The sequence below is a fragment of the Bubalus bubalis genome, chromosome 6 (assembly GCF_019923935.1).
Source record: "Bubalus bubalis isolate 160015118507 breed Murrah chromosome 6, NDDB_SH_1, whole genome shotgun sequence".
In the NCBI taxonomy this organism is placed as follows: Eukaryota; Metazoa; Chordata; class Mammalia; order Artiodactyla; family Bovidae; genus Bubalus; species Bubalus bubalis.
In genome coordinates this window covers 66682676-66699585 of record NC_059162.1, presented here as the reverse complement: position 1 = coordinate 66699585, position 16910 = coordinate 66682676, and the positions used below count along the sequence as shown (strand labels likewise).

Here is a 16910-nt window from a genome sequence, read left to right as displayed (position 1 = left end):
TAATTAGAATAAGTAGATACCAACTACTCTTATTTTTCCATTTCCCTTTCCTATTTTCTTCTCTGGGGCGCTGCAAGGCATGTGGAATCTTGGTTCCCCAACCAAGAATCGAATCCATGCCCCCTGCAGTGGAAGCATGGAGTCTTAATCACTGGGCTGCCATGAAGTCCCTCCCTTTCCAATTTTTATAGAACTTGAAAATTCTCAAAATTAAGTGAGCAATCTTTGCAAGTTCACACATATTTTGTAGTCAAAGATTAATGTTAAGTTTTAATATATTCTATCTGGTTTTCAATAAATTAGTAAAACATTCACAATAATAGACATGGGAGTGAAGCAGGGAGGGAAATGAGGAAAAGATAGTTGAATTAGGGCCTATTAAAGAAGGCCCATCATCTTTCCTAGAGCCAGTTGCTTAAGTTTTTAAAACCTATAAGGCGCTTTTCCATCTTTAGACACGTGTGAGATTCAATTTTACCCTAATTTATCATTCTACAAAAGAAAAAAGGCCAGATTCTGTGTCTCATTTGAGGAAAAAAGGCACATTATGGAAACCTGGTAAAATAAAGGTGAAGTAGGGTTCTTTAAAATTTCAGCTACATGACAAATTCTGTAATTATCTTCTGAAAGTATTTAATATTTTAATTCCATGGATTTAAATTATTACCTGTACGCCATTTTCTTGTATTTGGTGAAGTGGTTTTACATGAGGTAATGAAGGCTGAGTTCCTAATTTCCTATCCAAAAATACTTCTTTGCTGCAAGCATAACACCATACTCGAAGGGTGGTAAGGTTCACAGTTAGATAATGCTTCGTCTCCTGAATAATTTCATGAGAGAGAGAGAAGAGGAATCAAAATTAGTTATAGTTGAAAGCCTTTCAAAAGATGATAGAAGATAAACTGCTGGCCTTTAATGAATAAAAATATATTCAAAAGAGAAGATTTAAACCAGGGCACCAAATAAACATTACTTAGATAAACCACTACTGCTAAAGCATAGCGAATAGTAACAATAGCCAAGCCTACTACAAAAATTATTCTATTATTTTCACCACTATTCATTATAAAGATAAACAAAGAGTTATTATGAGAGTCTGCTTTGCAGTTAGCAAGTAATCATAATACAAGAAAAATGACAATAGCAAAGTAAGTGTTCGAGGACATCAGAATGGCAAAAGAATACAAAGGACGTGAATTAAAGCACAAAAGAGCTCAAGCAATAGTGAATATATGATTTTGGATATGTGAAATTCTCGCCTTTCTCATCTGGAGTTCTGCAAAGACAATAATGCCCTACAGAAAATGATTTGAGTAACCATTTTCTCAGTTCTCCCAAGAATGGCATATAACACAACTATTCTAGATGCACCAAAGAGAAGTAAATTAATTATGTATGAAGATGCCTAAGAGTCTTAAGTAATTTTCTTGAGGAACCCTGTCAAGAACAGTTGATGCTGTAGAGATAAATATTAAAAGATGGTTCATTCTTGAGAAAGGTATAGTTTGGAATGGGAGCTCTATCTAATCTGTAAAATAAGCATCCCAGAATTACACACAAGCACCAAACCACCAAGGTGACGTAGACAGGAGACTCCAGTAAGGAGGATGTAAAGCAAAGGGTAATATGAGTTGAGCCTTGAAGTCAGTCAGGCCCTGTCATAAGCCTAGACTTCTAGACTTGACTTCAACTTCCATATCCTCCTAATATTTCCAGGGATCACCTCCATACACCTGGAGGTACATTTCTTAAATCACTGCTCTTTTACTTACCACCTCATATTACCTAATACTGACCTTTCCAGCAATTCCCGTCCCCATCTTTTTATAAGCTAAGATTTAACTCATTGTTTATTAAAAAAAAAAAAAAAAGAATAAAAGGACAAAATTTTGAATGACAACTTGAATTAATAATGTTGTATTTGTTTTTCTTTTTCCTCAGGCTATATTTAAAAAATGTCTGGCATGAAATTTTTCTATATACATACCTGAGAATGTATGGTGCTATGATCCACTTGTGATTCACCACAGCCAACATATGAACACCTATTCTATAAATATATAAAAAGGAAAATAAGGCATTTTATTACATGTACATTTATAATAATAAGCATTACAATTACATTTATAATGAAGTTCTGATCACATTTTAACTTAAAGATTAAATGACTTCCAAACTTAGTTATTTTAACCAAAAGGTACCAGGCACAAAAGAATATAATCAGAATACTTTTAAGCTAAAAGATATGTCACCTCTAATAAAAAGTGTAAAATATTTTAGTGATTTACTAAACTCTGCAAAAAGCATTGTAAGTTAATACCCAAAGTTTAATTTTTATTATCAATAACAATCTTTTTAAAGTATGTTCATTTATGAAATCTTGTGTCAAAAAAATCTAGTTCACCTTATTCAGATATAAATTTTTATAATATCAAACTTCTAAGAAGAAACACACACATACCTCCAGGCATGCCCAAAGGTTTGGTCCTCTGACTTTACAATCCTGACAAGAACCCTGTGCGAAGAAGACCACAGAGATAACATCACCATTCCATTAACACGGCCAAACACAGACATTCACTAAGATCATACATAAAAATCTGGATTCATGAACACAGGATATTGTAGTAATTTACTAAAAAAAATAAACTCACGTTTGTTTGAGAGAAAAATGAATATGATTTTTTAAAGGAAGGGAAAAAAGCCCTCTATCTTACATGAGATTTTTGTATTAAATCTTCTTTAGTTATTTCACCAACTGAATCCAAATGTGGACAATGACTTCGAAAAGATGACATTTTGTTAGTAATGTTTTCCTGTTTCTCAAGGCTTTCCAAATGAGGTAACACCTACAGAAAAATTGGCCAGAAAAGTTAATTTTAAAAGTGCTAATATATGAAAAATTATTAAAATAAAAGGTAAAATAAGAAGCACACGTTTATAAGTTTGTCCTACAAAAGTATATATTTTCAAATACACTGACCTATTCTCACAATTCAATTTCACAACTGAATTTTGTAGTGCCCTACAAAACTATATATTCTCAAATACACTGAGGTTATTTTCACAACTTAATTTCAACACTGGAAGTTTACCTACTAATAAATAATCATTTTATTAAAATTGACACCTGTGAGCCAATGCAAGTTTGTTTCTCCACTACTTTTGCTGTTTTTCCCCCTTCTCCAAGTTCATTTTTTGAGGTAGATAAAAGGGAAAAACATCAGGTTATTTCATTTACGTATTTACATTCCCTATTTTTCTTTTAAAAAGACTAACCCTTAGGCTAGAATTGGAATTGAAAAGAAAAAGAATTCAGATGGAAACCGTTTTCACACTAGCAACAGCCCCCACAGATGATATAAATAAAACAGTTTGGTACTCGAGCAATATACCTGGATAATCACTTTGTATCAGAGTTTCTCCACCCTGCACTACTCACACTTTAGGCCAGATAATTCTCTGTAGCTGGGAGTGTCCTGTACATTGCAAGATAACAACATTCCTTCTTCTACCCACTAGTTGCCAGAACACCCTCACTACCACCCTGAGCTTCAATCACCAAGGTCACTACACAGTGTAAAACTATATTCTCTAGGCAACAAAGTTATCCCAGGTTGAGACTTTGACCAGACTTAGAGCCTGAAAGCAAAAGTGAAAGCTGATCAGTTGTGTCTGACTCTTTGTGACCCAGTGGACTACAAGGTCCACGGAATTCTCCAAGCGAGAATACTGGAGTGGGTAGCCTTTCCCTTGTCTACGGGATTTTTCTGACCCAGGGATCACACCCACATCTCCTGTGTTGGATCATCAGATGACCATCATCAGATGATCCATCAGGTGGATCATCTGAGCTACCACGGAAGCCCTTAAACAGTTTTAAATTTGATTTGATAGAACTTTTTTGTTAAATATGTTTCAGTTCAGTTCAGTCGCTCAGTCGTGTCCAACTCTTTGCGACCCCATGAACTGCAGCATGCCAGGCCTCCCTGTCTGTCACCAACTCCTGGAGTTCACTCAAACTCACGTCTATCGAGTCGGTGATGCCATCCAGCCATCTCATCCTCTGTCTTCCCCTTTTCCTCCTGCCCCCAATCCCTCCCAGCATCAGAGTCTTTTCCAATGAGTCAACTCTTCCCATGAGGTGGTCAAAGTACTGGAGTTTCAGCTTTAGCATCATTCCTTCCAAAGAATACCCAGGATTGATCTCCTTTAGAATGGTTTCTCAAGAGGCAAGTCAGGTGGTCTGGTATTCCCATTTCTTTCAGAATTTTCCACAGTTTATTGTGATCCACACAGTCAAAGGCTTTGGCATAATCAATAAAGCAGAAATAGATGTTTCTCTGGAACTCTCTTGCTTTTTCGATGATCCAGCGGATGTTGGCAATTGGATCTCTGGTTCCTCTGCCTTTTCTAAAATCAGCTTGAACATCTGGAAGTTCACGGTTCATGTATTGCTGAAGCCTGGCTTGGAGAATTTTTACTAGCGTGTGAGATGAGTGCAATTGTGTGGTAGTTTGAGCATTCTTTGGCATTGCCTTTCTTTGGGATTGGAATGAAAACTAACCTTTTCCAGTCCTGTGGCCACTGCTGAGTTTTCCAAATTTGCTGGCATATGGAGTGCAGCACTTTCACAGCATCATCTTTCAGGATTTGAAATAGCTCCACTGGAATTCCACAAGGTCCACTATCTTTGTTCGTAGTGATGCTTTCTAAGGCCCACTTGACTTCACATTCCAGGATGTCTGGCTCTAGGTGAGTGATCACACCATTGTGATTACCTTAGCCGTGAAGATCTTTTTTGTACAGTTCTTCTGTGTATTTCTGCCACCTCTTCTTAATATCTTCTGCTTCTGTTAGGTCCATACCATTTCTGTCCTTTATCGAGCCCATCTTTGCATGAAATGTTCCTTTGGTATCTCTGATTTTCTTGAAGAGATCTCTAATCTTTCGCATTCTGTTGTTTTCCTCTATTTCTTTGCATTGATCGCTGAGGAAGGCTTTCTTATCTCTTCTTGCTGTTCTTTGGAACTCTGCATTCAGATGCTTATATCTTTCCTTTTCTCCTTTGCTTTTTGCTTCTCTTCTTTTCACAGCTATTTGTAAGGCCTCCCCAGACAGCCATTTTGCCTTTTTGCATTTCTTTTCCATGGGGATGGTCTTGATCCCTGTCTCCTGTACAATGTCACGAACCTCCGTCCATAGTTCATCAGGCACTCTATCTATCAGATCTAGTCCCTTAAATCTACTAATCTACTATCAGCACATTTATAATTGTGTACAATTATTTTAAAATACAAATGTGCTGAAATATTAACACATTAGTAAATATATTCTATCAAACCAAATCATTGTAATAAATTCAATATTACACTATAGCCTACAAAATACAACAGGAATCACTGTAAAGTTAATGTTGATTAAGTCATGATTTCTAAATATCACATTACTACATAATATCAAATAAGCCATGCTCCTTGCTTTCATAGCATGAAATAATTGCTGGGACTTGCCTGGCAGTCAGGTGGATAGAACTCCAAGCTCCTAAGGCAGGGAGTATGGTTCTGGATCCCTGGTTGGGGAACTAAGATCTCACCTGCTATATGGTACAGCCAAAAAACCCCAAAACTAAATTAAAATAATTGCTAATATTTTCCATTTTTAATTTACGTATGGGGGAGGGTTTCGACCCACCTCTCACTTCCTTGTGAGGGTGAATTATCTTTTCCCTCTTAGCCAATTACTCCCATTTCCAACCGTAATGGGGTAACAAGCACCATATTTATCCTCTAGTTCCAGAAAAACATTTATTTCTGCTTTATTGACTATGTCAAAGCCTTTGACTGTGTGGATCACAATAAACTGTGGAAAATTCTGAAACAGATGGGAATACTAGACCACCTGACCTGCCTCTTGAGAAACCTGTATGCAGGTCAGGAAGCAACAGTTAGAACTGGACATGGAACAACAGACTGGTTCCAAATAGGAAAAGGACTACGTCAAGGCTGTATATTGTCACCCTGCTTATTTAACTTATATGCAGAGTTCATCATGAGAAATGCTGGGCTGGAGGAAGCACAAGCTGGAATCAAGATTGCTGGAAGAAATATCAATAACCTCAGATATGCAGATGACACCCACCCTTGTGGCAGAAAGTGAAGAAGAACTAAAGAGCCTCTTGATGAAAGTGAAAGAGGAGAGTAAAAAAGTTGGCTTAAAGCTCAATATTCAGAAAACTAAGATCATGGCATCCGGTCCCATCACTTCATGGCAAATAGATGGGGAAACACTGCCTGACTTTATTTTGGGGGGCTCCAAAATCACTGCAGGTGGTGACTGCAGCCATGAAATTACAAGATGCTTACTCCCTGGAAGGAAAGTTATGACCAACCTAGACAGCATATTAAAAAGCAGAGACATTACTTTGTCAACAAAGGTCCATTTAAGTCAAGGCTATGGTTTTCCAGTAGTCATGTATGGATGTGAGAGTTGGACTATAAAGAAAACTGAGCTCTGAAGAATTGATGCTTTTGAACTGTGGTGATGGAGAAGACTCTTGAGAGTCCCTTGGACTGCAAGGAGATTCAACCAGTTCATCCTAAAGGAGATGAGTCCTGTGTGTTCATTGGTAGGATTGATGTTGAAGCTGAAACTCCAATACTTTGGCCACCTGATGTGAAGAGCTGATTCATCTGAAAAGACCCTGATGCTGTGAAAGATTGAGGGCAGGAAGAGAAGGGGACAATAGAGGAAGAGATGGTTGGATGGCATTACCGACTCAATGGACATGGGTTTGGGTGAACTCCGGGAGTTGGTGATAGACAGGGAGGCCTGGCGTGCTGTGGTTCACGGGGTCACAAAGAGTCGGACACGACTGAGCAACTGAACTGAACTGAAGTAAGAAATGAATTTTAAAAATACATAAAATAATGGTTTTTCAGACATAGATACTGGACAACAGACATTGCAGGACACTGATCCATCCATAAGAAGATAAAAACAAGGTGACTGCCCCAATTTACTGCCTGCAGAGAACTTCTAGTCTACAGTACAAGCAGAAGAAAACCCAAACAGACTTTGGTGATCTTTCTGAGCTGAAGAGACCAAGTTGGAAATTCAGGGAGGCCAAGGTGAGTAATTAGAGAAAGAACTGGAAACCTACTCCAGTATTTTTGCCTGGAGAATCCCATGGACAGAGAAGCCTGGCGGGCTAAAGTCCATGGGGTCGCAAAGAGTCAGACACAACTGAACAACTAACACACATATACGTAAGGTGAGTGATGGGCTTCTCAGGTGGCTCTGTTGTAAAAAATCTGCCTGCCATATTTATAATACAACGTGAAAGCAACCTAGATGTCCATCAACAGGTGAATGGATAAAGAAGCTGTGGTACATATACACAAAAGAATATTACTCAGCCATAAAAAGGAACGCCCTTCAGTCAGTTCTAATGAGGTGGATGAACACAGAATCTATTATACAGAATTAAGTAAATCAGAAAGAGAAAGAAAAATATCATATTCTAACACATATATACACAGAATCTAGGAAAATGGTTCTGAAGAATTTACTTATAAGGCAACAATGGAGAAACAGACACAGAATAGACTTATGGACAGGGGGAGAGGGGAGGAGAGGGTGAGATGTATGGAAAGAGTAACACAGAAACTTACATTACCATATGTAAAATAGATAGCCAAAAGGAATTTGCCATATGGCTAAGAAACTCAAACAGGGGCTCTGTATCAACCTAGAGTGGTGGGATGGGGAGGGAGATGGGAGGGAAGTTCAAAAGGGAGGGGATATATATATCTACACCTATGGCTGATTCAGGTTGAGGTTTGACAGAAAACAACAAAATTCTCTAAAGTAAATACCCTTCAATTAAAAAAAAAAAAAAAAAAAGAATCTACCTGCCAATGCAGGAGCCTCAGGAGACCTGGGTTCAATCCATGGGTCAGGAAGATCCTTTGGAGAAGGGAATGGCAACCCACTCCAAAATTCTTGCTGGCATAATCCCATGGACAGAGAAGCCTGGCAGGTTACAGTCCATGGGATCACAAATAGTCAGACATGACTGAAGTGACTGAGCATGCACGCAAGGTGAGTAAGAGAAAGTAAAGAACCGAAAAGAAAGTCAGTCAACTCTGGAGATTCCTAAAGGGTGACCGTTGTGCTTTCATTCAGGTACTGATGAGCACGTGCCTGTGACTAAACTACCCCAAGCAGTGAAAAGAACTACAGGAAAGGGGTAGGTAGAACAATTCTCAAAGCCACCACAGGTCTGTCTGTGTTTCCACAGTCAGAGTTGAAAGATTTCACAATACAGAGGGAATAAAATAAGAGTACTCACAAGGGCACTGCCTTTGTACAGGGGGAAGATCATCCCTAGAGAAAAGACTACTTTGGTTCTGCCTTCAAAAAGCTCAAAAGCAAGCATTACCGGGTCAAACTGCTCCGAAAGAATTAACTGTGTCCCAGAACAAAGATGATGTTCTAACAAGGTAAAACTCAAAATGTCTGGCATCCGACAAAACTATTAAAATACAGAAAGAAGGAAAATCTGACCCTCAGTGGGGAGGGAAAAAAAAGAGATCCAGAAATAAGACAGACAGAATCAAGGATACAAATGATAAGAGACATGAAAGACTGGAAGGGAGGGGGGACAAGACCAAAATCAAGTTTCTAAATGTTAAAAAAAACAAAAAATAAAAAACCAATGTGAAAAAATACAATGGATGAGATTAAGAGCAGATAAGACAAGGCAAAAAAAATAATGAACTTGAAGATACAGTAAAAGAAACTATCCAAATTGAAATATAAAGATTGAGAAAATTAAACAAGAGCATCACTCAGGTGGGAAAGACCAAATTTGATGAAAACCAAAAACCTCCAAATTGAAGCAACACAAAACATAAGAACAAATAATACCATGGTATATGAAAAACAAGTAGCTTAAAACTGGTAACAGAAAGGACATCTTAAAAGCAGCCCCAAAAGATCCATAATGTAAACTAGAAACATATAAGCCAGAAGGCAGAGGAGCAACATCTTTAGAGTTTACTGAAAGAACAAAACTAAGAATTCCACACATAGGAAAACATCTTTCGAAAACAAAGGCAAAATAAAGACATCTTTAGTCATACAAAAGCTGAAGGAATTTATCACCAGCAGACTTGCACCATAAAATCTGTATGTATGCTTCAATATAGTTCCATATAAATCATATACAAATATAGATAGAGACACATAATATCAATAATATTGGTAATGTTTTATTTTCTTCAATAATATTAAAAAGGAACTCTTAAGTCAAAATATTCATGGATATTTGTGAAATGCATTCACACATGGATACATGCACTCACTCAATCTTCTAATAGACATTTCCTTTGTTTCCATATTCTGTCATTTAAAAATCCATGTAAATGCAATGGGTGTACCATTATATATGTATTTGTATTACATGGGCCAGTTTATAAGAATAGAGTTTGCAAGATTACTTTCCAAAAATGTGATAACAACTCATATTTCTACTCATAAGGGAATACTATTTTCTGCACACCATTTTCTCTGCTAGCAACAGATATTAGTTTTTTTTTTAACTTTTGTCATTTGATGGGTGTGTTGTCATATTTCACTAGTATTTCATTTGCATTGCCCAGTCAGTGGAGCATGAGATTCTTTAATTTGCATTACCTTGACAACCTGTGAGACAAAACTGAGTGTCTTTTCATGAATTTTAAAGCCTTCTAGATTTATTAATTTTCTTTAACTGTTCTTTAAATCTTTTGCCCTTTTTACAGTTGGGCTGATAACCTCTTCTTGTAAAAGGAATCCTGTCTTCCATACCGCAACCATTTTTTTCAAACTTACTATTTATCTATTATTGTTCAGCTGCTAAGTTGTGGCCAACTCTTTGCGACCCCATGCATTGCAGCACTCCAGGCTCCCCTGCCCTTCACTATTCTCCCAGAGCTTGCTCAAACTCATGTCCTTGGTGTCAGTAATGCCATCCAACCATCTCAGCCTCTGTCATTCCCTTCTCTTATTTGCCTATTAAGTTTATGAAAAACACATAAGTTTATTGTCCTAATCATTTTTAAATGTACAGTTCAGCAGCATTAAGTATATTCACACTGTTGGGTAATCAATCTCCAGAAATCATTTCATAATGCAAAGTGAAACTCTACAGCATTACACAGCAGCTCTCCACTACCCTCCCACCAACTACTGGCAACCACCATTTTACTTTCTGTCTCTACAATTTTGATGAGTCAGGGTATTTCACAAGTGGAATACAGTATTTTCTTTGTGTCTTGCTTATTTTACTTAGCATAATGTCCTCAAAATTTATCGATTTTATAGCATGGGAAGGAACTTCCTTCCTTTCCCAGGTTGATTAATATTCAATTGTGGTGATATCTCACTGTGATTCTTTTAAAAATTTGAAAAAAAAAATATATATATATATATATTTCATTCATTTACTTGGCTGTGCTGGGTCTTAGTTATGGTACATGAGATCTTTTTAATTCTCATGTGTCATGTGAGATCTAGTTCCTTGACCAGGAATTGAACCTGGCCCCCTGCATTGGGAGTTCAAGAGTCTTAGCCACTAGACCACAAAAGAAGTCCCCCCACTGTGGTTTTGATTTGCATTTCCATAATTAGTAATGTTGAGCATCTTTTCAGGTGCTTGTTAGCCATTTATTTATATATCTTCTTTGGAGAAATGTCTATTCAAGTACCTGAGTCATTTTTTTAATCTAATTGTTTGCTTTTTTGTTGTTGAACTGTAGGAATCTTTTATATACTCTAGATATTTAACTCCTTATTGGATATATGATTTGCAAATATTTTTACCCATTCCATAGGTGGCCTTTTCATTCTCTTGCCTGTGTCCTTTGATGCACAATAATTTCTAATTTGATACAGTTCAATTTATCTATTAACTTTTGTGACCTGTGCTTTTTACTGTCATATCCAAGAAATCACTGACAAATCCAATGTCACAAAGTTTCCCCTCTATGCTTTCTTCTAAGTGTTTTACTTCTTATGTTTATGCCTTTGATCCACTAAAGTTAATTTTTGTATGTTTGGGTAAGGTAAAGATTCAATGTTTTATTTCTGCTTCTGAATATAAAGTTTGCCCAATACCCTTTCTTGAAAAGACTGTTTCAAGAAACCATTTTCCCCACTGAATGGTCTTGGCACTCATCAAAAAACATCTGACCAGGGATACTTCACTAAGACAGTGAAATAGGATCTTGAGTTCACCTCCTTTCACCTGCGCATGAAAATCACAACTATTTACAGAGCAACTACAGATGAGAACGACCTGAAGGCAAGCAGAAAAGATTTTTCAGTACTAAAGACATGAAGAAGGAACCGTGAATGGATAGAAGGAGCAGAGGTGCAATATAGTCAAGATCCACACACCTGGGCAGGCAACCCACAAAAAGGAGAATAATCACAACTGCTCAGTTTCTCCCTAAGGAGTAAAGGATCTACGCTCCACACTGGGCTCTCCAGGCCAAGGGTTCTGCAAAGGGAAAACGTGCCCCAGAACATCTAGTAGCCCTGAAGGCTAACTAGGGCTTGAGTACAGAAGAGATGGAGGTCCATAGGAAACAAACCTCTACTCTTTTCTAAAAAAAAAAAAATATATATATATATGTATGTATGTATGTATGTATTTTATTTGGCTGCACTGGGTCTTAGTTGCAGCATGTGGGATCTAGTTCCCTGCCCAGGGACCGAATCCAGGCCTCCTGCATTAGGAGCATGGACTCTTAGCCACTGGACCACCAGGGAAGCCCCAAAACTCCACTCTTGACTGGCAACCTTTACAAGAGGCAGAACCTGACAGCCAAAAATGTTAATGTAACAGCCAAAATATGGAAGCAACCTTAAAGTCCATAAACAGAACATATAAAGAATATGTGAGACACACACACACACACTTGAATACTACTCAGCCATAAAAGAAAGAATGAAATCTTGCATTTGTGACCACATGGATAGACCTAGAGGGTATTATGCCAAGTAAGGTAAATCAGAATGATAAAGACAAATACATGTCTGTGTAATCTAAAAACCAAAACAGAAACAGATTCAAAAAAACAGAGAACAGTCAGCTGCCAGAGGGGAAGGAGTAGGGGTTGACAAGGGAAAAAAAAGTTAACTATGTGAAGTAACAAATGCTAATAGCTTGACTGTGGTAATTACAATGTATATTTATATGAAACCACCACATTATACACCTTAAAAATATAAATTTTTGTCAATTATACCTTAATAAAGATGAATTTTTTTTTAATTGATCACATATATGTGCGTATTTTTTTTCTGGGCTCTATGCTATTTCATTAGTCTATGCTTATCTTACAATCAAAACTATTATTAACTTTATTATGGTATGCTTTATCATTAAAAGTATTAATTTTTAATAAAACCAGACACATCTCTTATTTTATAACAGCTTCTGAGTTTCTAATCTTAAGGTTTCCTTCACCGTAATTTATAGATCTAAAAGTACAGAATAGCCTTAAATTTTTTTAAACAAGGTTTTAATTTATCAGGAGGTTATCTTAAGACAGGAACCCAGATTTATTTTCTTCCAGATGGGCAGACATTTGTATCAGTGCCATTTACTACATAATCTAAATCACTGCAGATGGTGACTGCAGCCATGAAATTAAAGGACACTTGCTCCTTGGAAGGAAAGTTATGACCAACCTAGATAGCATATTAAAAAGCAGAGACATTACTTTGCCAACAAAGGTCTGTCTAATCAAGGCTATGGTTTTTCCAGTGGTCATGTATGGATGTGAGAGTTGGACTATAAAGAAAGCTGAGCTCTGAAGAAATGATGCTTTTGTACTGTGGTGTTGGAGAAGACTTTTGAGAGTCCTTTGGACTGCAAGGAGATCCAATCAGTCCATCCTAAAGATCAGTCCTGAGCATTCATTGGAAGGACTGATGTTGAAGCTGAAACTCTAATACTTTTGGCCACCTGATGCGAAGAGCTGACTCATTTGAAAAGACCCTGATGCTGGGAAAGACTGAAGGCAGGAGGAGGAGACAACAGAAAATGAGATGGCTGGATGGCTGGATGAGATGGTTGGACAGAGTATGATATGAGATGGATCACTGACTCAATGGACATGAGTTTGAGTAAACTCCAGGAGTTGGTGATGGACAGTAAGGCCTGGCATGCTGCAGTCCATGGGGTCACGAAGAGTCGAACATGACTTAGCAAATGAACTGAACTGAACCCATTTCCTACTGAATTGTAACATTATCTTTACCCTTTATTAAATCTGCACATATTTCTATACATATTTTCTAACTGATCTGTCTATGCCCATACTATATGAATCTGATTTAGAGACTACAATATTCTATACAGAATAGTTGACATACTTCCTTCACTGTTCCATTTCAGCTTCCTTGGCTACTCTCTAAACACACTAGAAAATCTGATAATTTTACCTCTTATGTTCCAATATTAATATCAGTTACTTAATTTTACTGTTTTAATGCATCTGTTAGAATCTCTAAATGCAATTTGAATATAAAGGTGATGTGACCATCTATGTCAGGGTCCTTATATATATTAATGTTTTGCCATTTAGGGTCTTTTTTATAATTTCTTTCTATTCTTAATTTGCTTACATTTAAAAAATTTGAAATGGTCTATTTAAAAACTGCAGTTTAGTTGATTTACAGTATCGTATTAGTTAGAAATGGTCTTAATGAACTCTATGAAATGCCTTTTCAGCAGCTACCGATGGCTTACTATATTCTTTGTTTCATTTGTTGATCAGTTCAGTTCAGTCGCTCAGTCGTGTCCAACTCTTTGCGACCCCATGAATCGCAGCACGCCAGGCCTCCCTGTCCATCACCAACTCCTGGAGTTCACTCAGACTCACATCCATCGAGTTGGTGAGCCATCCAGCCATCTCATCCTCTGTTGTCCCCTTCTCCTCTTGTCCCCAATCCCTCCCAGCATCAGAGTCTTTTCCAATGAGTCAACTCTTCGCATGAGGTGGCCAAAGTACTGGAGTTTCAGCTTTAGCATCATTCCTTCCAAAGATACTATCTATTATATTAACAAATTTAATACTAATGATCTTTGCATTGATGCAATATATCCTATTGAGTCAAAATGTATAATTAGTCAGTTACTTCATATCTAAATTCTATCAGTTAATATTTTATTTAGAAATTTTGCATTTCTAGAAACAAGACTGATCTTTTTTGGTAGCTTTTTTTTTTTTTTTTTTCCCTGGCCAAGATGCAGGACCTGTGTGATCTTAGTTCCCAAACAGGAATTGAACCCGTGCACCCTGTAGTGGAAGGGCAGAATCCTAACCACTGGACCGCCAGGGAAGTAGTATTTTTATTCCGGATAAAAGTATGTGTGCTTCACAGAATGCACTGAGTAGTCTTGCATCCTCAATAACACAGAATAGAGTTTTTTAAAAACTTATGATATGTTGTTTATAAATTAAATGAAAGTCAGCTGTGAAACCATCTGCTATGCTGCTTCGTTCAAGGATCAGCTTTCAATGGCCTTTTCAATCCCTGATGGAGAACTGGTCAATTCAAGTTTTCCACTTCTTAGATCAATCCTACTAATTTATATTTTGCTATAAAATTATCCATTTATCTCAATTTCCAACTTTGACATCATGGCATAACATGTAATATTCTGAAGGTTTGAATGCTGCTGCTAAGTCACTTCAGTCGTGTCTGACTCTGTGTGACCCCATAGACAGCAGCCCACCAGGCTCCCCCGTCCCTGGGACTTTCCAGGCAAGAACACTGGAGTGGGTTGCCATTTCCTTCTCCAATGCATGAAAGTGAAAAGTGAAAGTGAAGTCACTCAGTCGTGTCCAACTCTTAGTGACCCCATGGACTGCAGCCCACCAGGCTCCTCTGTCCATGGCAGTTTCCAGGCAAGAGTACTGGAGTGGGGTGCCATTGCCTTCTCCGGAAGGTTTGAATATGACTCCATTAATCCCTCCTATATCTGGGTATCTATGATGTTTCCTTTCTCATTCTTAATATTGCATATTTTTACTCCGATTTTTTCCCCCTTATATGAGGTTTATCTATTAATAATTCATCGGTCCTTGTAAAGATCCAGCTCTGGGTTTTATCCTTCCCACTGTTTTTGTTTTGCTATTTCAAATTCCATTAATTACAGTTTTATCTTTAATCCCCATGTCCTAATTGGTTTCTGTTTTATTTTCTTAATCCCTAAATATGGGTACTGAATTCCCTTAGCTTTATTTACTTAATAATAAAAGTATTTAAACTATAGAGTTGCCTCTAAATACCAATGTTTGCCAATAAGATAGAAATATTCTCCTCATTCCTTTCTAGATAGTATGTAATCTCACTTTTTTCTTTAAATCTCACTTTTGACAGTAAAATGTTTTAAGTCCATCAATACAAGAATGATTACACACACGACTAAATATTATACAATACTTTAACTTGTTATTATCCATCATGAACTGGATGAATAATTTATCAACATGCACAGATCTAAAGGAGCTTCCCTGGTGGCTCAGGCAGTAAAAGCGTCTGCTTGCAATGCAGGAGATCCAGGTTTGATCCCTGGATTAGGAAAATCCCCTGGAGAAGGAAAAGGCAACCCACTCCAGCACTCTTGCCTGGAAAATTCCATGGATGGAGGAACTTCAAAGGCTACAGTCCATGGGGCTACAGTCCTCAAAGAGTCGGACACGACTGAGCGATTTCACTTTCACTTTTCATAGATCTAAAGGACATAAGGTTGAATGGAAAAAAAGGAAGATGTACAATGTTACATTCTCTATGATACTACTGAAGTAAAACTTTAAAACAGGAGAGACATAAATTAGGAGTTTGGGATTAGCAGATACAAAGTACTATATGTAAAATAGATAAGCAAGATCCTACTGTATAGTACAGAGAACTATATTGTCTTGTAATAAACTATCAAGGAAAATAAGATGAAAATGAATGTATATGTATAACAGAATCACTTTGCTGTACACCAGAAACAAATACAAGATTGTAAATCAACTATACTTCAATTAAAAAAAAAAAAGTTCAACCAAAAAAAAAACAAAACAAAACATGTACAACAATAGTTCATTGTATCTATCTGTATGTACACATCTGAATGTTGCCTCAGAGCAAAGAAGAAAAGGGGACTAGGGAAAGATTAGTTCTCTCTGTTCCGCAATTAATGTTCTGGTATTTAAACAACTTAATGAGAATTAACATGTAAAAAAAAAAAAAAGGTAACCATTTGTATCATGGCTATTTAGTATTCTCTATAATTAAATACAACACTATCAAAATAGAAGGTCCTTAATATTCTAGTTATTTAACTTTACTTAGTTAATTCACTATGGTAACAAATCATTCTTTTTTCCTTCTGTTGATAAAGAACATTGAGAGTAGAGCATTCAGGTTAAGGAGGGTAAGACAACAGGAGTCATCAGCTACTTCAGTTTCCTCTAAAAGTGTACACCAAAAGAAAGAAGGCATGCATGCTTTCATTCTGGTCTGAAAGTTTGTTCAAGGGAGACAGGAACCAGACATCAGAAAAGACAAGCAACATGAAAGCAGTAAAAACAATAACTACATGAAAAAGCTATTTGTTCAGTCTACAGATGTAGAAGCCACAAAACTCTAAGACTCCTTTAGAAGCTTGTGGATTAAAGGTTGGGATCACTACAGAGCAAAAAAAAAGAAAAATCAAACTTCGGGTGGAAATTAAAACTTTCCATAATTTGACCTCAATGTGGAATCTTTATCAGGCAACTTTTCCCTCTTTCTACCATATCTAGACAATCTGAAATCTCCTCAGTCATAAAGATGGTAACAGCAACAACTGAAAAATC

General features: G+C 37.0%; 1 protein-coding gene across 6 annotated transcripts in view; it reads right to left on the bottom strand.

Moving 5' to 3' along the window:
* Window positions 1–16910, bottom strand: part of USP33 (ubiquitin specific peptidase 33) — a 59380-nt gene that overhangs the window by 32900 nt on the left and 9570 nt on the right. For all 6 annotated transcript variants that reach the window (XM_044944826.1, XM_006068426.3, XM_025288417.2 and 3 more), the window contains 4 exons: window positions 2718–2849; window positions 2462–2515; window positions 1988–2050; window positions 668–820 (listed from right to left, as the gene is read on the bottom strand). In XM_044944826.1, coding sequence (XP_044800761.1) covers window positions 668–820; window positions 1988–2050; window positions 2462–2515; window positions 2718–2798 — 351 coding nt within the window. In that variant the 5' untranslated portion in view covers window positions 2799–2849. Of the gene's footprint in view, window positions 1–667; window positions 821–1987; window positions 2051–2461; window positions 2516–2717; window positions 2850–16910 lie in introns of those variants that run through there.